Below are 21,866 nucleotides of genomic sequence, written 5' to 3'. Positions count from 1 at the left end.
GAACATATGGTAGTTCTATTTTTAACTTTTTGAGGAATCTCTGTAGTGTTTTCCATAATGGCTTCATCAATTTACATGCCCACCAACAGTGTACGATGGATACCTTTTCTCCATATCCTTGCCAAGACTTGTTATTTCTTGTCATTTTGACAGCTGCCATTCTAACAGGTGTGAGGTGCTATCTCATCGTGGTTTTGATCTGCATTTCCCTGATTTGTGATGCTGAGCACCTTTTCATTTACGTATTGACCATATGTACGTTTTCTTTGGAAAAATGTCTATTCAGAGCGTTTGCCCATTTTTTTGATTGGATTTTTTTTTCTATTGAGTTGTATGAGTTCTTTATATATTTTGTATATTAACTCAAATTATCAGATATATGATTTGCAAATATTTCTCCCATTCCATAGGTTGCCTTTTCATTTTGTTGATGGAAACTTTTTAGATTGATGTAGTCTTACTTGTATATATTTGCTTTGTTGCCTTTGCTTTTGGTGTCACATACAAAAATACATTGCCAAGACCAATGTCAAGGAGCTTACTCCCTATGGTTTCGTCTAAGAGTTTTATGTTGTCAGGCCTTATGTTCAAGACTTTAATCCATTTTGAGTTAATTTTTGTGTATGGTGTAAGATAGTGATCCAGTTTCATTCTTTTGCATGTGGCTGTCCAGTTTCCCCAACACCATTTATTTAAGAGATTGCCTTTCCCCATTGTATATTCTTGGCTTCTTTGTCATAAATTGACCATATATGCACAGGTTTATTTCTGGGCTCTCTATTCTGTTCCATTAATCTGTGTGTCTGTTTTTATACCGATACCATACTGTTTTGATTACTATAGCTGCATAATATAGTTTGAAATCAGGAAGTGTGGTGCTTCCAGCTTTGTTCTTTCTCAACATTGCTTTTTGGCTGTCCAGTGTCTTTGTCGTTCCATACAAACATGAGGATTGTTTGTTCTATTTCTGTGAAAAATGCCATTGGAAATTGATAGGAATTGCATTGAATCTGTAGATTGCTTTGGGTAGTGTGGACACTATAACAATATTAATTCTACCAATCCATAAGCATAGAAAATCTTTCCATTTATTTATATCTTCAGTTTCTTTCATCAGTGTCTTATAATTTTTCAGTGCACAAGTCTTTCACCTCCTTGGTTAAATTCATTCCTAGGTATTGTATTCTTTTTGATGCAATTATAAATAAGATTGTTTCCTTAATTTCTCTTTCTGATAGTTGATTATTAGATACAACAGATTTTTGTATATTGATTTTGTATCCTGCAATTTTGCTGAATTTATTATTCTAACAGCTTTTTTGGTGGTCTTCAGGGTTCCCTATATATAATATGTTATCTGCAAATAGTGACAGTTTAACTTATTCCTTTCCTATCTGAATGCCTTTTTTCTTTTTCTTGCCTAAAGGCAAGAGTGACATCCTTGTCTTATTCCTGATCTTCGAGGAAAAGCTTTCAGCTTTTCACCATTGAGTGTGATAGCTGTGGGTCTGTCCTATATGGCCTTTATGATGTTGAGGTATGTTCCCTCTATACCCACTTTTGTGAAAGTTTTTATCATGAGCAGATGTTGAATTTTGTCAGATGCTTTTTCTGTATCAAGATGATCATATGATTTTTATCCTTCATTTTGTTAATGTGGTGTATCATCTTGATTTTCTGGATGTTGGACTATCCTTGCATTCCTCCAATAAATCCCACTTGACTGTGGTGTGTGATTCCTTTAATGTATTATTGAATTCAGTTTGCTAATATTTTGTTGAGGGTTTTTGCAACTATGTTCATCAGAGATATTGGCCTGTAATTTTCTTTCTTGTAGTTCCTTTGTCTGGTTTTGGTATCAGAGTAATGCTGGCCTCATGGAATGAGTTTGGAAGTGTTTCCTCTTCTATTTTTTGGAAAAGTTTGAGAATTGGTATTAACCAGTGAAGCCGTCTGGTCCTGGATTTTTGTTTGTCAGGTTGTTTTTGATTACTGATTCAATCTCCTTGATAGTAATTGGTCTAATTTTCTATTTCTTCATGATTCAGTATTAGAAGGTTGTATGTTTCTAGCAATTTATCCATTTCTTCTAGGTTGTCCATTTTGCTGGCATTCTAGTCCATTTTGCTGGCATTATAGTATTTCATAGTAGTCTCTTTTGTATTTCTGTGGTATTGAATGTAATATCTCCTCTTTCATTTCTGATTTTGAGTCCCCTATTTTTCTTGGTGATTCTAGCTAAAGGTTTGTCTATTTATCTTTTGGGCAAAAAAAAAAAAAAAATAGCTATTAGTTTCATTGAACTTTTCTATTGTCTTTTTAGTCTCCATTTCATTTATTTCTGCTCTTTGAGATTTCCTTCCTTCTACTAACTTCGGGCTTAGCTTGTTCTTTTTCTAGTTCCTTAAGGTGTGAAGTTAGGCTGTTTATTTGAGATCTTTCTTGTTTCTTAATGCAGGTGTTTATTGTTATGAGCTTCCTTCTTAGAAACTGTTTTTGTTGCATCCCATAAGACTTGGTATGCTGTATAGCTGTCCCAAACCAATCCTGGATTGGTTCCAGGATCCCTAGTGGATACCAACATCCACGGATGCTCAAGTCCCTTATATATAATGGTGTAGTATTTGAATATAACCTATGCACATCTTCCCGTATAATTTAAATCATCTCTAGATTACTTATATTACCTAATGTAAATGCTATGTAAATAGCTGCCAACATGTAGCAAATTCAAGTTTTGCTTTTTGGAACTTTCTGGTACTTTTTTTTTTTTTCCTGAATCTTTTGACCCATGGTTGGTTGGATCTGTGGATATGGAACCCACAGATATGGAGGGCCAACTCTATTTCCATTTTCATGTCTCAGGTATTTTATTTCTCTTTTGATTTCTTCTTTGACCCAGCAGTTGTTGAGCAATATGTTTGAATGTCCATGTATTTGTGAATTTTCCAGTTTTCTTCTTGGAACTGATTTGTAGTTTCATACTTTTGTGGTCAGAAAAGATGCTTGATATGATTTCAGTCTTCTAAATTTATTAAGACTTGTTTTGTGGCCTTACATATGATCTGTCCTGGAGAAATGTTCCATGTGTGCTTGAGAAGAATGTGTATTCTCCTGCTTTGGGATGGAATGTTCTGTAAATGCGTTAAGTCCATCTGGTCTAACATGTCATTTAAGACCAATGTTTCCTTATTGGTTTTCTGGCAAGTGAAAATCTATTCACTGATGAAAGTGGGGTAATGAAGTCCCCTCCTATTATTGTATTGCTCTTTCTCCCTTTAGATATGTTAATATTTGCTTATATTTAGGTGCTGCTAATGTAAGTAATAAATATCTACAAATGTTATATCCTCTTGTGGATTGATGCCTTTATCATTATATAATGGCCTTCTTTGTCCCTTCTTACAGTCTTTGTTTTAAAATCTATTTTGTCTAAGTATAGCTACTCCAGCTTTCTTTTGGTTTCCATTAGCATGAAATCTTTTTCCATTCCTTCACTTTCAGTCTGTGTGTCCTTAAAGCTGAGTGAGTCTCTTGCAGGCAGCATATAGATGGGTCTTGGTTTTTATCCATTCTGTCTTTTGATCAGAGAATTTATAAATTATATTTAAAGTAGTTATTGATAGACAGGGACTTGCTGCCATTTTGTTCATTGTTTTCTGGCTGTTTTGTAATTCCTTCGTTCCTTCTTTTCTTGATCCTTTTTCTCCTTTTGTGATCTGACAATTTTCTGTAGTCATATGCTTAGATTCCTTTTTGTCTACCATAGGTTTCGCTTTGTGGATACCATGAGACTTACATAAAATACAACAGTCTGTTTGAAGTTGATAACAACTTACGTTCAAATGCATTTCTACTCTCACCATCCACATTGTTTGTGATGTCACAATTTATATCTTTTTATCTTGTGTATCCATTAACAAATTATCAGTTATTTTTACTATTTTGTCTTTTAACTTTCACACTAGGTTTATAAGTACTTACCGTTACAACATTAGATTATTCTGAATTTATATATTTACCTTTACCTTTGAGATTTATAATTTCATATATTTTCGTATTATTAATGAGTGTCCTTGTGTTTCAGCTTAAAGAAGTCCCTTTAACACTTCTTGTAAGGCCAGTCTAGTGGTGATGAACCTCTTTAGCTTTTCCTTGCCTGGAAAACTTCCTCACTCCTTCAATTTTGAAGGATGGCTTTCCCAGGTAGAATATTCTTGGTTGGCAGTTTTATTCTTTCAGCACTTTGACTGTATCAGGCCACTCTCTTCTAGCCTGCAAAGTTTCTGCCAGAAGAATCTGCTGACAGTCTTATGAGGGGGGAGGGGGTTCCCCTGTACAGAACAAGTTGTTTTCTTTTGCTGCTTTTAAGATCGTCTTCTTGTCTTTAACTTCTGGCGGTTTAATTATAACTTGTCTTGGTATGGGCCTCTTTGGGTTGAGTTGCTGAGCACTAACTAACTTTGCACTTTCTCATTCTTCTCAGTAAGGTGGCTGTTATCATCATCCTCACTTTATAACAGAGGTTCAGCAGCTTGCCCATGCAGTTCTAGTCAGTTGAAAAGCCAGGACTGACACTCGATTACAGACTGGGAATTTCTTACTTGAACGTAGTTATCCTGCTCCACATTCCAGAAATGAGCAAAAAAATCTTCTTTATTATGCTTGGCTTTATTACTAAATGCTAGTAGTTACTTGAAACCCTTCTAAAAGCATATGGGGTTTTGTTTTTTATTTTTTTATCCTTTCTAGGTATTATGGTCCTGAGAAGATACCATTTTTCCACAGGAGGCTGTGTTTCTACCCCTGGCAGATTTCAAGATGGTCCATCCCGAATACAGAAAAAACAAGGTCACCTCTCCAGGCCACCACTTTCAACTTCTGCAGAGTGGGAAACAGTGACATAGAGCATTGCTGTTTATACTTTGTACATTTCCTCTTCTGAGTCTTACATAGTCTATGCTCTATACTGTTAATAGTAACCTACGACATAACTGTAAATATTCAGCTTTTTGATATCTTTTCTATTTTGAAATACCTCCTTTAAAATAAACTTATTGATTAGATATTTGTAATGTTTTCCCAGATTTAAAGACAGCAAAAGAAATAAAGGAAGGTAGCTTTAAACCATACTGTGAAGTTTGGGCAGCACAGATATTAACAGTGTTAAAAAGTTTGAAGTGAGAGGCTTACACAAATCAAGGCTATTTAGCAGAATCAGTCTGAGAATAAAAACATCAAAAATCAGTAAAATCAGCATTTTTAAAGAATGAAACTATAAGCTTATGTTTCTTGAGTCATTATGCTACATAGTATGGAATTCCTGTCACAAAATTAAATCATTTGACTTCCCCTGAAGACGTACATTATTCAGAATCTTCCCCAAGGTGGGTGGAGGGTTCCTTTCCCATGTCACACACACCCAATACTATACATATCAGTATATGCTTCCTTGCCATCCAAAGCCAAAGTATCAAAGTCTGAGCAGCTGACAGAATCATGTAGCCTAACTAACTCTGAATGTATCAGATGATATGATTTTACAGTATAGCCACCAGCATTCTGAGCATTACAGAGGTACCTACGAGCCTAGGGTAGAACCCAAAGTGCCAGTAAAGTTTTACAGCATCCAGGTATCCATATGCACGCCTCCAGCTTTATGCTTTTCCTTCCCAAAGGCTGGCTAGAGGCTCTTGCCTTCCTAAGTGATACAAGTCATTATCATTAACCCCACCCGTGGTCCCTTTGTTTTGTGTTATCACTTGAGGGATGTTGTAAGGTTACAGGAATAATAAGAGCCATAGGCACTTGGGATCTGTAAGGGTAAGCACATTATATTTTGGGAGTTAGTTATGGGCCTCAGACATTCACTAATGAGCATAATTGTACCAGAACTTATTTAGGAAGATACTCCTAGTACACATAACTATGTGCTCCTTATTAATAACTTCAAGAGGCCCAATAATGTTGCTGTAAATAATACACTGACAAAACTTAAAAAATGACGGACGAAGTAGTATTAGTAATAAAGTAGTAGTTTGTTATAGACTACCAAATGGCCAAGACTCAATGGATTGCAAAGAAAGCAAGTATACAGTTTTATGCTGCAAGGATGATGTGTGGCATCCAGTGGCTCCAATAAGGATTTACTGGTTGCTCCAAATCATAATGAACAAGTAAAGGACACTATCTGTTGTTCTGGCTGCAAGGAGATAATAGTCCCTTTCCTGGAAAGCACAGAGCAAGTAGGCAGATATGACTTGCATATCAAAAAGCAATAGAAATGGAAAAATATGCATAAGAAATTTATGCTCACCCCGCTGGTGAGGTGAGGCAGTCGTCAATCAAGAAAATCTTCACTGGGCTTCCCTGGTGGCGCAGTGGTTGAGAATCTGCCTGCTAATGCAGAGGACACAGGTTCGAGCCCTGGTCTGCGAGGATCCCATATGCCGCGGAGCATCTGGGCCCGTGAGCCACAACTACTGAGCCTGCGCGTCTGGAACTTGTGCTCCGCAACAAGAAAGGCCGCGATAGTGAGAGGCCTGCGCACTGCGATGAAGAGTGGCCGCCGCTCGCCACAACTAGAGAAAACCCTTGCACAGAAACGAAGACCCAACACAGCAAAAATTAATTAATTAATTAATTAAAAAGAAAATCTTCACTGAAGCAGAAGTTTCAAGCAGGGCTTTTAACAAAGAGAGGGACGTGGTTTAGTAGGCAAAGGCTTAAGGCAACATTTTATTCCCATAATGAACTTAATCTACATGAAAGACATTTTTCACACTGGTAAATACATTTTAAATGTCTCAAGAACTTTGTCTGGCGTCCCAAACAAGACTATCAGTTCCTTAAAGGCAGGGAACAGAATCCTGATTTTACATTCCTTTTAGCACATACCTTGCAGAAGTAGCACATACCCTTGAGCATTTACTAACAAGATTTTAAAAATTGCTAGACACCCAAATTCCAGACTAGTTCCACAGCCTCAGGCCTGTCAACAAGCACAGTTACAGGTACAATCTAAAGTTCCAGTAGGGTTTGTGGAATCTGTCAGGACAGAACTGAATCCCTCAGGGACAAAGTAAACAAAAGCCAGTGTTCATTTAGTCCCAAACCAGAGTGAGGATAAGAGTTTGACCCAGCCTAGGCCCTACTGGTTTTAAACTAATGAGTTGAAACTCTGGAAGGCTAGGAATGTCTGACAATCTTTCTGCAGCCACAATACCCTCTAATAATAACAAAGAGCCCTCTCCACGAAATTCTATTCACAGCAGAGGTGTGGTTGACACTCATGGGGTAATGAAGTTGGGAATTAGAGTTCTGACTCTTCAACTGCCAAAGTTATGTTTCACAGAACAGGTCAGTAGGAATATAGTTAGCTTTTGTATCCAATCATTTGCAAATTAATAAAGAAATAATATACCAACATAGTATCCTACTGTACAAGATGACAATCTTAAGAATTTGTACATGTATCATGTGAAACATTTTTATTTCTAATTTCTATTTTGCAAGGTATTTGACAATGTACAAAGAATACCCAGTTCTAGGTGGTGACCGTTTTGTATTTTATTTACAAAATTTCTCCACATAATAGTAACTACCTACCTCTTTTTTTAAAAATCGGCATCGGTCGTATAATGGCCATTAGGATAAATTCTTAAGCCTACAAAAGCCACCTTAGTACCTCTGTTCCCAGACATATTACTGTTAACTAAAAATCTGACTCCAAAGCCCACATGTAGTTTCTAATTCTGAATATACAGTCATTTTGAAGTACAATCTCATTAGATTGACAGGGGACAGTGGAGGACCCAAGCAGTCCTATCAACCTCTATAAGAGGTGTACATCAGCCTACTGTTTACATCCTTCTAGCTGTACCACCGTTTATTTGTAATGGGACCATGAGGTTGCCCCATTACACTAAAACATGGTTCCTTTGGAAAAACAAGGCATTCTCTAAGACCAGCTAGACTGGTCAGCAGGTTGAGTAAAAAGTAGCGGTCAGCAGTGAAAAATGGTTTTATTTCTTTGAACTTTTTCCTTTTCCTTTTCTGGACTCTTTTTCTGATTTTGAAGTCTTTGAAGATTTTGTCTTTTTCTGTTGGGAGGGAAAGATGCACAAAATAGTTAGTAGCTGTGTTTATGAGTAAATGAAATAAGTTCATCTCTACAAGAAAGCAAATCTTTACCTGCAACTTAATAAGAAGAAAGGGTGCACACACCTAGATCTTGAACTACAGCTACCCTCGATGAGCTTACTAATAACAACTGGCTAGCTGTAGCTTTGAACTACTGAAAAGCTATTTAGACTCTAGAACTAGGATATGTTCCCCAGAACACCGATATATTTAGGAAAGACAAAATAAGCAAGATATAATTTACACACATGGTAATGTTTTCATGAAGAATTTCCTTTTCTTTCAGTTTCAGATTAGAGATCCAAACACACTCAGTTTGAGCAGGGGAGGGAGTAGACTTCTTACGTCTACACAAGACTAGAGAGCCACACTGGAGAAGGCCACTATTCCCACCCCTGCACATACAAAACAGAATCAAGGAGCAAGAATGATAAACACACACACACTAAGGACAGAAGAGGATACAAACTAGATTCCTTTGCCTCAGCCAATGGTAAACAGGGGGCTGATACCATAAATAATTTTAATCTTTCCTAGCAAAAGATGAGGATGTTTTGCTCTGGGAAACTTCTATGGGCAGTTCAACAGCTATAGCAAAAAATAAATAACAGAAAGGAGAAATGGTTTCATTAAAAATGCTTTTCTTGATTATGCTATGAAAATACATCTGTGGGTAAAGCACACACCAATGGCAAATTAAAAAAAATAGTCCTTTTTCCAACACAGCATATGACCATCAATATGATGGCCTATTTTTTTGCTGTCTGGCTCTTCCACTGTTATAAGAAGTTGACTGTTTATAAAAATGAAATCTACACCTTCTTCACCCTCGGAACTGTGATGAACAAAACAGAAAGTATTTTCAGCTTCCTCTGTTACTTGCTAAACAGGCTCTGAATAATTTCAAAAGGCAAGTTATACACAAGATAAGCTATTTTGAGGGAGTATCATAGCTTCTCCTATTTGCAGATGAAAATACTACCTTGATCATAGCATCAGTTTCCAAAGTGTCCTGGTCTTTCTCATCAGATTGAGAGTCATCTTCATTTAACTCTTCATTGTATTCAGCATCCAGCGCTGGGCCTGTGCTGTGTCTGTGTGTCTTTACTGCCTGGAGTGAATACGGAATAAGGTGGACTTCCTTATTGTAAGCTCTCGTGAAGGCTGCTTTCACCTACACAAAAGGAATAGAGGGAGGTTTTTAAAACTCTAACTGCCAAACAACCCCTTTAAACTCTGTAGGCCTAGAGGCTCTGAGAGACCCTAGGAGCCCCTTGAAATTGTTTGTAAAATATGTATGCATGTACATGTAAGTATATCTATATGCATTTTCCTATGGAGAAGTTCCATATTTTTCATGACATTCTTAATAGAGCCATGACTCAAAAAATAAGAATCAGTATTTGGGAACATTAGGCAGGTTTTTAAAAGTCACTTTAAGTCATCAATTTTTTTCTATTCAGTGTTCTCTGCAGTTCTACAAAGTGACAAGCAAAGTTAGTCAGTGAACCAATAAATCAAAAAAGGCTTACAATAAAGTACAAGTTAAAGTTGTCCTTTAATTACCATAAAATAGTAACTTGAAAAGCCTTAACCTCAAGCTTCTAAACCTAACTGTAGAATTAGTCCACAAATTCTAACAACGAATGTCTCTTGTGAGAATTTACCTATAGTCATACCCGTAATCAGGTCAAAATTCTAGAGAAGACAAGCCACAGAGAACATGTCTTCTAGAACAGCACCAAGTAAACAAGCACAAGGGTGACATATTAGATACCACAAACTCATGTTACGTCACTTTAGTTTTTTCATGTTCACTATATAAAGTAGGGGATACATCATTACATAATAGATTGTCCAACTGTAATAAATACACTAAAACACAGATTAGGCAGACCAAGAAAAAGTCTAAAAATGCTCAGCCAGTAAACACTTCTTTTCATAATGCATTCCCACCACCTCACTTTTACTTCCCCAGGCTCATCTGCCTATCCTTGTAAGGAATACATCTACATTTGCTCCTCAGATTTCACACCTTGCTTTTCCATGCAGGATAAGGCAAAGATAAAACTATAAATTATAAAAGTCAAATCCCAAAGTCTACTCTTAATATTGTACTCAAATAGTATCTTTGGAAAGCACAGACCATAAGTAAAAAGCATTTAAGAAAAGAAATTAAACTTTTAAAAACATCTAAAACATCTCTGAAGTACTCCTAGTAACACGGTAATTACAAAATGATGGAGAACCAGTGGGGTACACAATTTACCTTGGGATCCAGCTTGGAGAAGGGACTAGGTCTGTCTCCCCAGCTGCTAATTTCCATGATATTCTCAAAGTCTTCTTTCATCAAATAATACGCGTCCATAAGAGCAACAACATCCTGTACTCCTTCTATCCCTTGTGAGGTCAAGGGCTGTACAAGTGCATCCCTTATATGCGACAGATAATCCACATTTACAGTCTTTTTGCTGGAGTAAGTTCTTAAACCAAAACAAAAGATACACTGTAATAGATGGCAAACTACCACCAACTCATAGTCTGCTGGAGTTTAATCCACTTTTAATAATGTTAATGTATCTACACGATGTATCTACACAAATATAGTGGAAACGTCAAAGAGGCACACCCCAGGGCAAAGTGATACATCACCTTGAAAAAGTGGTGGGCAGGGAATAGGAAAGGAGCTGAGACAGGCCTTCAGCTTGAGCTATGAGAAGAGCAGGGGAAAAGCTTCTAGAGGCCACCTGTATCTCTTGGCTCATGGTCCCTTTCTCCATGTTCAAAGCCAGCATTGGGAGTGCAACATCTTCACATCTCTCTGACTGATGCTGCTGCCTACCTCCACCACTCCTTTTTTTTTTTTTTGTAAAAACACTTACGATTACTTTGGGCCCATCAGATAATCCAGGGTAATCTTCCCATCTCAAGATGGGAATAAATTTGTGTTGTTTTAAGCCAGTAAGTTTTGGTAATTTGCTATAGCAGCAATAGAAAACTAACATGGGGTGGCAAAAAAATGACCCACACCATAAACTACGAAGAGGGATCATAGTAGGAAGCAGAATTCTACAGGAACAGAAGAAAGGAACATCTCAGTTCAGTTTTAAACAAAAGTTAAGGTTAGACTAATATTAATATTCTTTCCAGGGACTAGAAAGGAAAATAAGATTGCTTAAGTAGTTCTTCATGGTTAAAAATGAATCCCTAAAGTTCACTTAATATTTGTATGCAAGCACATTTCTAAGTTTCTAAACTGTAAAAAATTTAACAAAATTAAGAATTTTTGAACGTCCTTAAACTTCTCCAAGGACATTGGTTTTCAATCATCTGAGTATCCACCTTCTGTAATACGCTAAACTGTATCCCCCTGTCCCAAATGACTAGGTCAGTTTACTATTAGGATAGGAGGCAAAAACTAGTTCATGTATTTAAATAGTTCCCTTTTTCCTATTAATTTATTTGGAGGCCAATATATTATGTATGCCTACTAGTAATAGGCACTGTCACAATAACAATAAATAATAGCAGTACCTCAGATTTATATAGCTTTAAAACTTATCTTAACATTATGGCACATCTACCATCTGGCTTTATTCTCCAAAGTATCCTTTTAAGTAATAAAACGAGTGTCATACCAGTTACAGATAATAAAACTCAGGGCCGTGAACTTATCCATGTTCACTTATCTAGTTAGTAATGAAATCAAAACTAAAACACAAATCTTTGTGACTCATGCTATCCTTATTAAAGGCTAGATATACTACCCTGATAAAATGCCACACATAGAGTAATACCCCGCTTACCTGAGACTCATATGCAATGCTAGGTCCTGAACAATACGATCGTGTTTGCCCATAGATGAGTGCTTCCCCAACCAACTTGGGAAGGTAGGAAACTGGGTCATGTACCCCCTCATTAACTCTCCAGGAAGAACACTGGCATAAATGGCCTGAAAAAATTAATTGCAGTCCACAAGTTAAATTCAGTACTGAGTTAAGGTGCTTCTTTAGCAGCTGTTGGCTTCCAAGCAGTCTCCGGAAAATGCAGTAACATTGCTCCCGGTACCTAACTCCAAGATAGGCCCCTTCCCTCTCTCCCTCATCTGTTGGTATGGGAAACTTCAACTTGAGAAAACAATTAATTGCAGTAAATGCCTTGGTCCAAAACATGTTATGGCCCTCACAGATCATCTAGCCAACACAGACTCCTCAGCCAACTGATCTCAACATACACCAGTAACCTCACAATGCCAGTGTTATAGAAAAAACTGTTTAAGAGGAATATGATTGTCTTCAACGTAAGATATCAATAAACCAGGTGGATCAAAGCATGGAAAATCTAATAATTAGAGAATTAAGTAAACTGACACTTGAGAAAAGTTTTTTTTAAAGGTATCCTTGGATATCTTCTATATCCAGGGTTTTTACCTTTTTTATATATATAAATTTATTTATTTTTGGCTGTGTTAGGTCTTCGTTGTGGGCTTTCTCTAGTTGCAGTAAGTGTGGGCTACTCTGCGGTGCATGGGCTTCTCATTGCGGTGGCTTCTCTTGTTGTGGAGCATGGGCTCTAGGTGTGCAGGCTTCAGTAGTTGTGGCTCATGGGCTCTAGAGCACAGGCTCAGTAGTTGTGGTGAACAGGCTTAGGTGCTCCATGGCATGTGGTATCTTCCCGGACCAGGGCTCAAACCCATGTCCCCTGCATTGGCAGGCGGATTCTTAACCACTGCGCCACCAAGGAAGTCCCGGGGTTTTTACTTTTTTAAAGGTTGGAATCATACATAGATCTTGTGTCCTGCTTTGTTCTAATAATATTCTCTCATAAGTATTTTTTATATTAGATCATCTTTACAAGTAATTTTAAAGGCTGCATAATGTTCCATCAAGAGGATTTACCATAATTAATCAGACTCCTATTGCTGAACATGGAGATTTTCTCCCATTTCTTGCTATCAAAATTAATGCTTTAGGGCAGGGGTCCCCAATCCCCGAGCCACACACCAGTATCAGTAGGAACCGGGCTGCACAGCAGGAGGTGAGCGGCGGGCAAGCGAGCGAAGCTTCATCTGTATTTACAGCCGCTCCCCATCACTCGCATTACTGCCTGAGCTCCACCTCCTGTCAGATCAGTGGTGGCTCATAGGAGCGTGAACCCTACTGTGAACTGTGCACGTGAGGGATCTAGGTTACGCACTCCTTATGAGAATCTAATGCCTGATGATCTGAGGTGGAGCTGAGGCGGTCTCATCACCCCCAGATGGGACCATCTAGTTGCAGGAAAACAAGCTCAGGGCTCCCACTGATTCTGCATTATGGTGAGTTGTATAATTATTCCATTATATATTACAATGTAACAATAATAGAAATAAAGTGCACAATAAATGTAATGTGCTTGAATCATCCCAAAACCATCCCCCCACCCCCACCATCCGTGGAAAAACTGTCTTCCATGAAACTGGTCCCTGGTGCCAAAAAGGTTGGGGACCCCTGCTTTAAGAAGTATTTTTGCACATTAAGCTCTTCCTGTGTTTAACATTATTTCTTCAGGATAAATTCTCATAGGTATAATTATTAGGTACAAAAAAAAATGAACACTTTTAAAACATAAGAGAAAGGAATCTTTAAAAGAAGAGTAGACCTCCAGAAGTCCCTTGCTTGTTAGGTCAATATTACATAAATATGCAAAACTCAAGAATAAATAACCAGTCTTAATGATGAAAGTTTGCAAAACTCTGTTTTGAGTAAAAGATATCAACCTAAATAAAGTACCCAATACAAAGCTGCCTCTGTAGCAAGGAAGAATAAAGAAAATCAGAATTCATATATCAGAAAAATGGCTGCAAACCTGCCCTGGTTGCATTTCTTCAGGGATGAGCTACTTAGTAACAATCTGGGAGAGCCAAGAATGACAAAAAAGAAATGGATTCTTAAGGTAAAAGAGAGCAAATGAAACTTTTGACTTACATCTTAGTTATGACCAAAAGCTGACATTCCTAGTTCCATATGTCCATTTGCATTAAAAACATTGAAAAATAAGAGTAGATTAAGAAATAGATAATAGTGACCACAAGGTACTTTAATCTATAACAGATTATATTTTTTGCCATTAAGAGACGTAGTGTTTATCTGGTATTTCAAATAATTACAGGAGCTAAAAGCTATTTTGTTCTAACTAAAGCAGGGTCTGAGCTTTAAGGAAAGCCCTATGCTTACCTGTGTGGGCAGAAGACTCCAGTTTTGCTTATTCCGGATCTGACGGTCCACTAGGTCACCATCAGATATGCTGTCTGCTGCTCTGCTTAAAAGCATCAAGTGCTTTTTCATGTCACCCCTGCAGGAATAAACCAGTCCAAATTACACCATTGTTCACACTCCACACCCCTCCCTCCCAGGTATCTGGCCTTCGTAGGGCTTGGAGGGGTACTAATTCTACCCCTCATTAGCTCTGAACACTCACCCTGCGGCTACAGGCTTCACATGTATGTAGTTCTCCTGGACAAAGAGGGGTGCTATTGAATAATCATAAAAAAAGAGATCTAATTTGTCCACAAGTGACATATGAGCAGTCTCCTCTCCAGTTACAAACACTTTCCGGGCAACATCAAATGGGCCCTAAAAAGAGAGAGGGACATACCTAGTAGAATGACCAATAACCAAAACACTGACAACACCAAATGCTAGCTAAGATGTGGAGAAACAGAAACTCTCTTTCACTACTGGTAGGAGTGCAAGATGGTACAGTCACTTTGGAAGACAGCTCGGTAGTTTCTTACAAAACTAAATACATTCTTAACATACCATCCAGCAACTCCGCTCCTTGGTATTTACCCAAGTGAACTGAAAACATATCCACATAAAAAGAAATGACTTACAAAGCCATGAAAAGATATGGAGAAACCTTAAACGTATATTACTAAGTGAAAGAAGTCAATCTGAAAAGATGACATACTATACGACTCCAACTATATGACATTCTGAAAAAGGTGAAACTATGGAGACAGTAAAAAGATTAGTGGTTACCAGGGGCTGGGGGAAGGGAAGGATGAACAGGCAAAGCAAAGAGCTTTTTTGGGGCAGTGGAAGTATTCTGTATGATACTACAATGGTGGATAAAGGCCACTACATATTTGTCAAAACCCACAGAATGTACACCACCAAGAGCAAACCCTAATGTTAAACTATGGACTGTGGGTGATAGTGGTGTGTCAGCGTAGGTCATCAATTGTAACAAATGTGCCGCTCTGGTGGTGGGTGTTGACAGTGGGGGACATTATACAGGGGGACATGCAGGCAATCTCGATTTTGCTGTGAACCTAAAATGGCTCTGAAAATGTTTACTGATTTTTTAAAAAGAGGAAGGGAGGGGAAAAATACTGTTTAGTCATTGCTCTAACTGTAATAATAAATTCTGACTGGTGACTAGGTGAAACAACAGAGATAATTGATACAGACCTGTAGTTTCAGAGAGGTCATTTAAACTATAAGCCAACTGAAACAAGATTATTCTGACCAGTTCCAAAACCATTCAAAACATGAAATCCATATATAAGGGACTCTAGAAAGGCCATTTCATAACTACTCAGGCATAAAACTTCCCTTTCTCAAAATTTACAATTACATTGACAGTCCAGTAAGGAAAACTTCATTTGAATTAGAAACACTGTTAGCAGCTGTCTATATCTCTTACTATAAATATCCATATGTTCCAAAGGTGTCTCAAGGAACTATAATAACTATTTCAATTAAATTAATACTAACAGGAAAAGAAGTGCTTTGGCACTTAAGAAGTGGAAATGTATTTTACCAATTTGATATCCTTTTTGGCTCTAAGAGAATCAGCCTTAGCCTGGTCATAGGTTAGTGCTTTACTTCGTGCACACCACATACTCAGATTGTGTAAAACCTGAAAGAATCACAAGTAAGACACTGTTAAGACAGGAAAATACTGCCACTCCCCATCCCCAAAACACTGAAGGCATCCATTCAAAATCATCATCAATGTTATATAATATATATCTCATTTACCTGTCTGATATCTTGATTGGCTCCCAAAATTATTTCATTCATAGCTGGAGGGGGGATCTTTAAACCCTCTTTAAATGCAACAGACATCATAGCACCCTGAAATTGACAAAGGGGAATGAATCTTCACTCATTTTTTTTAATTCATATAATCAGATTTTTAAAAAATATTTATCAGGTACTTTTAAAAACTGACCCAGAAAACACGGAAAAAATAAAATGACACTTTCCCAAAGGATATTATAAGTTTCAGTCTCCAGGCTTTGAAGACTGGAGATCTTATGGGGCATTTTTCTACAAAGCTTTCATCTGAAAAGATTTCCGCTTTATGATGAGGTTCTGCCGACACTTCCAATCTTCTAGGAGCTTGTAAAATTGTGGAACTGAAGAGTCGTTGTGGATCTTGGATATTACCTTTCCCAAACCTCATATATCCCAGAAATCATATTTTCACTCACAGAAAGATAGACAAGATGAAAAGGCACAGGGCTATATACCAGATGAAGGAACAAGATAAAACCCCAGAAAAACAACTAAATGAAGTGGACATAGGCAACCTTCCGGAAAAAGAATTCAGAATAATGATAGTGAAGATGATCCAGGACCCTGGGAAAAGAACAGAGGCAAAGATTGAGAAGATGCAAGAAATGTTTAGCAAAGATCTAGAAGAATTAAAGAACAAACAGAGATGAACAATACAGTAACTGAAATGAAAACTACACTAGAGGGCTTCCCTGGTGGCGCAGTGGTTGAGAGTCCACCTGCCGACGCAGGAGACGCGGGTTCGTGCCCCGGTCTGGGAAGATCCCACATGCCGCGGAGCGGCTGGGCCCGTAAGCCATGGCCACTAAGCCTGCGCGTCTGGAGCCTGTGCTCTGCAATGGGAGAGGCCACAACAGTGAGAGGCCCGCATACCGCAAAAAAACAAAACCTACACTAGAAGGAATCAATAGCAGAATAACTGAGGCAGAAGAACGGATAAGTGACCTGGAAGACAGAATGGTGGAATTAACTGCTGTGGAACAGAATAAAGACAAAAGAATGAAAAGAAATGAAGACAGCCTAAGAGACCTCTGGGACATTAAATGCAACAACATTCACATTATATGGGTCCCAGAAGGAGAAGAGAGACAGAAAGGACCAGAGAAAATATTTGAAGAGATTATAGTCGAAAACTTCCCTAACATGGAAAAGGAAATAGCCACCCAAGTCCAGGAAGCACAGCAAATACCATATGGGATAAACCCAAGGAAAAACATGCCAAGACACATAGTAATCAAACTGGCAAAAATTAAAGACAAAGAAAAATTATTGAAAGCAGCAAGGGAAAAACGACAAATAACATACAAGAGAACTCCCATAAGGTTAACAGCTGATTTCTCAGCAGAAACTCTACAAGCCAGAGGGAGTGGCATGATATACTTAAAGTGATGAAAGGGAAGAAACTACAACCAAGATTACTGTACCCAGCAAGGATCTCATTCAGATTCGATGGAGAAATCAAAAGCTTTACAGACAAGCAAAACCTAAGAGAATTCAGCACCACCAAACCAGCTCTACAACAAATGCTAAAGAAACTTCTCTAAGTGGGAAACACAAGAGAAGAAAAGGACCTACAAAGACAAACCCAAAACAATTAAGAAAATGGTAATAGGAACATACATATTGATAATTACCTTAAACGTGAATGGATTAAATGCTCCAACCAAAAGACACATGCTCGCTGAATGGACACAAAAACAAGACCCATATACATGCTGTCTACAAGAGACCCACTTCAGACCTAGGTACACATTCAGACTGAAAGTGAGGGGATGGAAAAAGATAGTCCATGTAAATGAAAATCAAAAGAAAGCTGGAGTAGCAATACTCATATCAGATGACATAGACTGTAAAATAAAGAACATGACAAGAAACAAATAAGGACACTACATAATGATCAAGGGATCAATCCAAGAAGAAGATATAAAAATTATAAATATATAAGCAACCAACATAGGAGCACGTCAATACATAAGGCAACTGCTAAGAGCTATAAAAGAGGAAATCGACAGTAACATAATAATACTGGGGGACTTTAACACCTCACTTACACCAATGGACAGATCATCCAAAATGAAAATAAATAAGGAAACAGAAGCTTTAAAAGACACAATAGACCAGATAGATTTAATTGATATTCATAGGACATTCCATCCAAAAACAGCAGACTACACTTTCTTCTCAACTGTGCATGGAACATTCTCCAGGCTAGCTGACATCTTGGGTCACAAATCAAGCCTCAGTAAATTTAAGAAATTGAAATCATATCAAGCATCTTTTCTGACCACAACGCTATGAGATTAATAACCAAGAGATCACTGAAGAAAACAAAGAGGAAATCAAAAAATACCTACAGACAAATGACAATGAAAACACGACGATCCAAAACCTATGGGATGCAGCAAAAGCAGTTCTAAGAGGGAAGTTTATAACCATACAAGCCTACCTCAAGAAACAAGAAAAATCTCAAATAAACAATCTAACCTTACACCTCAAGGAACTAGAGAAAGAAGAACAAACGAAACCCAAAGTTAGCAGAAGGAAAGAAATCATAAAGATTAGAGCAGAAATAAATGAAACAGAAACAAGGAAAACAATAGCAAAGATCAATAAAACTAAAAGCTGGTTCTTTGAGAAGATAAACAAAATTGATAAACCATTAGCCAGACTCATCAAGAAAAAGAGGGAGAGGACTCAAATCAATAAAATTAGAAATGGACGAGGGGAAGACGGCGGAAGAGTAAGACGCACAGATCACCTTCCTCCCCACAGATATACCAGAAATACATCTACACGTGGAACAACGCCTACAGAACACCTACTGAACGCTGGCAGAAGACCTCAGCCCTCCCAAAAGGCAAGAAACTCCCCACGTACCTGGGTAGGGCAAAAGAAAAAAGAATAAACAGAGACAAAAGAATAGGGACGGGACCTGCACCAGTGGGAGCTGTGAAGGAGGAAAGGTTACCACACACTAGGAAGCCCCTTCGCGGGCGGAGACTGCAGGTGGCGGACGGGGGGAGCTTTGGAGCCACGGAGGGGAGCACAGCCACAGGGGTGCGGAGGGCAAAGCGGGGAGATTCCCACACAGAGGATTGGTGCCGACCAGCACTCGCCAGCCCGAGAGGCTTGTCTGCTCACCCGCCGGGACAGGCGGGGCTGGGAGCTAAGGCTCGGAGCCCAGAGAGAGGACTGGGGCTGGCGGCGTGAACACAGCCTGCAGGGGGTTAGTGCACCACGGCTAGCCGGGAGGGAGTCCGGGGAAAAGTCTGGACCTGCCGAAGAGGCAAGAGACTTTTTCTTCCCTCTTTGTTTCCTGGTGTGCAAGGAGAGGGGATTAAGAGTGCTGAGCACTGCTTAAAGAAGCTCCAGAGACGGGCGTGAGCCGCGGCTAACAGCGCGGACCCCAGAGATGGGCATGAGATGCTAAGGCTGCTGCTGCCGCCACCAAGAAGCCTGTGTGCCAGCACAGGTCACTCTCCACACCACCCTTCCAGGGAGCCTGTGCAGCCCGCCACTGCCAGGGTCCCGGGATCCAGGGACAACTTCCCCGGGAGAACGCAGGGCACGCCTCAAGCTGGTGCAGCGTCCTGCTGGCCTCTGCCGACGCAGTCGCGCCCCACATCCGCACCCCTCCCTCCCCCCGGACTGAGTGAGTCAGAGCCCCCGAAGCAGCTGCTCTTTAATCCAGTCCTGTCTGAGCGAAGAACAGATGCCCTCCAGCGACCTACACGCAGAGGCAGGGCCAAATCCAAAGCTGAGCCCCTGGGAGCTCTGAGAACAAAGAAGAGAAAGGAAAATCTGTCCCAGCAGCCTCAGAAGCAGCAGATTAAAGCTCCACAATCAACTTGATGTACCCCGTATCTGTGGAATACATGAATAGAAAACGAATCATCCCAAATTGAGGAGGTAGACTTTGAAGGCAAGATTTATGATTTTTTCCCCTTTTCTTCTTTTTGTGAGTGTGTATGTGTATGCTCTGTGTGAGATTTTGTCCGTCTAGCGCTGCTTCCACCATTTGTCCTAGGGTTCTATCCGTCCAGGTTTTGTTGTTTTTTTTTTCTTAATATTTTTTATTTTAATAACTTTATTTTATTTTACTTTATCTTCTTTCTTTCCTTCCTTCCCTCCTTTAGACAACAAATCATCCCAAACTGAGGAGGTGGACTTTGAGAACAAGATTTATTAATTTTTCCCCTTTTCCTCTATTTGTGAGTGTGTATGTCTATGCTTCTGTGTGAGATTTTTGTCTGTATAACTTTGCTTCCACCATTTGTCCTAGGGTTCTATCCATCCAGTTTTTTTTGTTTTTTGTTTTTTTAATTTTTTTCTTAATAATTATTTTTTATTTTAATAACTTTATTATAATTTAACTTACTTTATTTTATTTTACTTTATCTCCTTTCTTTCTTTCTTTTTTTGCTTCCTTCCCTCCATCCTTCCTTCCTTCCTCCCTCCCTCCCTTTCTTTCCTTCTTTCTTTTTCTTTCTTTCTTTCCTTCTTTTCCTTTCTTTCTTTCCTTTCTTTTCCTTTCTTTCTTTCTCTCTTTGTTTTTGTATCTTTCTTTCTACTTTTCCTCCCTTTTATTCTAGGCCGTGTTGATGAAAGGCTCTTGGTGCTGCAGCCAGGAGTCAGTGCTGTGCCTCTGAGGTGGGAGAGCCAACTTCAGGACACTGGTCCACAAGAGACCTCCCAGCTCCACGTAATATCAAATGGCGAAAATCTCCCAGAGATCTCCATCTCAACACCAGCACCCAGCTTCACTCAATGACCAGCAAGCTACAGTGCTGGACACCCTATGCCAAACAACGAGCAAGACAGGAACACAACCCCACCCATTAGCAGAGAGGATGCCTAAAATCATAATAAGTCCACAGACACCCCAAAACACACCACCAGACGTGGACCTGCCCACCAGAAAGACAAGATCCAGCCTCATCCACCAGAACACAGGCACTAGTCCCCTCCACCAGGAAGCCTTCACAGCCCACTGAACCAACCTCAGCCACTGGGGACAGACACCAAAAACAACGGGAACTACGAACCTGCAGTCTGCAAAAAGGAGACCCCTAAACACAGTAAGATAAGCAAAATGAGAAGACAGAAAAACACACAGCAGATGAAGGAGCAAGATAAAAACCCACCAGACCTAATAAATGAAGAAGAAATAGGCAGTCTACCTGAAAAAGAATTCAGAATAATGATAGTAAAGATGATCCAAAATCTTGGAAATAGACAAAATGCAAGAAACATTTAACAAGGACCTAGAAGAACTAAAGATAAAACAAACAACGATGAACAACACAATAAATAAAATTAAAAATACTCTAGATGGGACCAAGAGCAGAATAACTGAGGCAGAAGAACGGATAAGTGACCTAGAAGATAAAATAGTGGAAATAACTACTGCACAGCAGAATAAAGAAAAAGGAATGAAAAGAACTGAGGACAGTCTCAGAGACCTCTGGAACAACATTAAATGCACCAACATTCAAATTATAGGGGTTCCAGAAGAAGAAGAGAAAAAGAAAGGCACTGAGAAAATATTTGAAGAGATTATAGTTGAAAACTTCCCTAATATGGGAAAGGAAACAGTTAATCAAGCCCAGGAAGCACAGAGCGTCCCATACAGGATAAATCCAAGGAGAAATATGCCAA

The 21,866-nt window shown here is 38.9% G+C and overlaps 2 protein-coding genes across 3 annotated transcripts in view; one reads left to right on the top strand and one right to left on the bottom strand.

Moving 5' to 3' along the window:
• The window catches only part of WDR19 (WD repeat domain 19), an 84,634-nt gene extending 77,902 nt beyond the window's left edge, over positions 1-6,732 (top strand). The window contains exon 37 of the mRNA XM_060012686.1: positions 4,753-6,732. The gene's annotated coding sequence lies outside the window, so the exon portion shown is untranslated. The remainder of the gene's footprint in view (positions 1-4,752) is intronic.
• A 743-nt stretch (positions 6,733-7,475) lies between these two features.
• The window catches only part of RFC1 (replication factor C subunit 1), an 82,696-nt gene continuing 68,305 nt past the window's right edge, over positions 7,476-21,866 (bottom strand). For both annotated transcript variants that reach the window (XM_060012687.1, XM_060012688.1), the window contains exons 18-25: positions 16,170-16,265; positions 15,949-16,047; positions 14,602-14,756; positions 14,358-14,475; positions 11,949-12,094; positions 10,412-10,625; positions 9,125-9,316; positions 7,476-8,102 (exon numbers count right to left, since the gene is read on the bottom strand). In XM_060012687.1, coding sequence (XP_059868670.1) covers positions 8,025-8,102; positions 9,125-9,316; positions 10,412-10,625; positions 11,949-12,094; positions 14,358-14,475; positions 14,602-14,756; positions 15,949-16,047; positions 16,170-16,265 — 1,098 coding nt within the window. In that variant the 3' untranslated portion in view covers positions 7,476-8,024. The remainder of the gene's footprint in view (positions 8,103-9,124; positions 9,317-10,411; positions 10,626-11,948; positions 12,095-14,357; positions 14,476-14,601; positions 14,757-15,948; positions 16,048-16,169; positions 16,266-21,866) is intronic.

The sequence above is a fragment of the Delphinus delphis genome, chromosome 5, assembly GCF_949987515.2.
Source record: "Delphinus delphis chromosome 5, mDelDel1.2, whole genome shotgun sequence".
Taxonomy (NCBI): Eukaryota; Metazoa; Chordata; class Mammalia; order Artiodactyla; family Delphinidae; genus Delphinus; species Delphinus delphis.
This window is presented reverse-complemented; position numbering and strand designations above follow the sequence as displayed.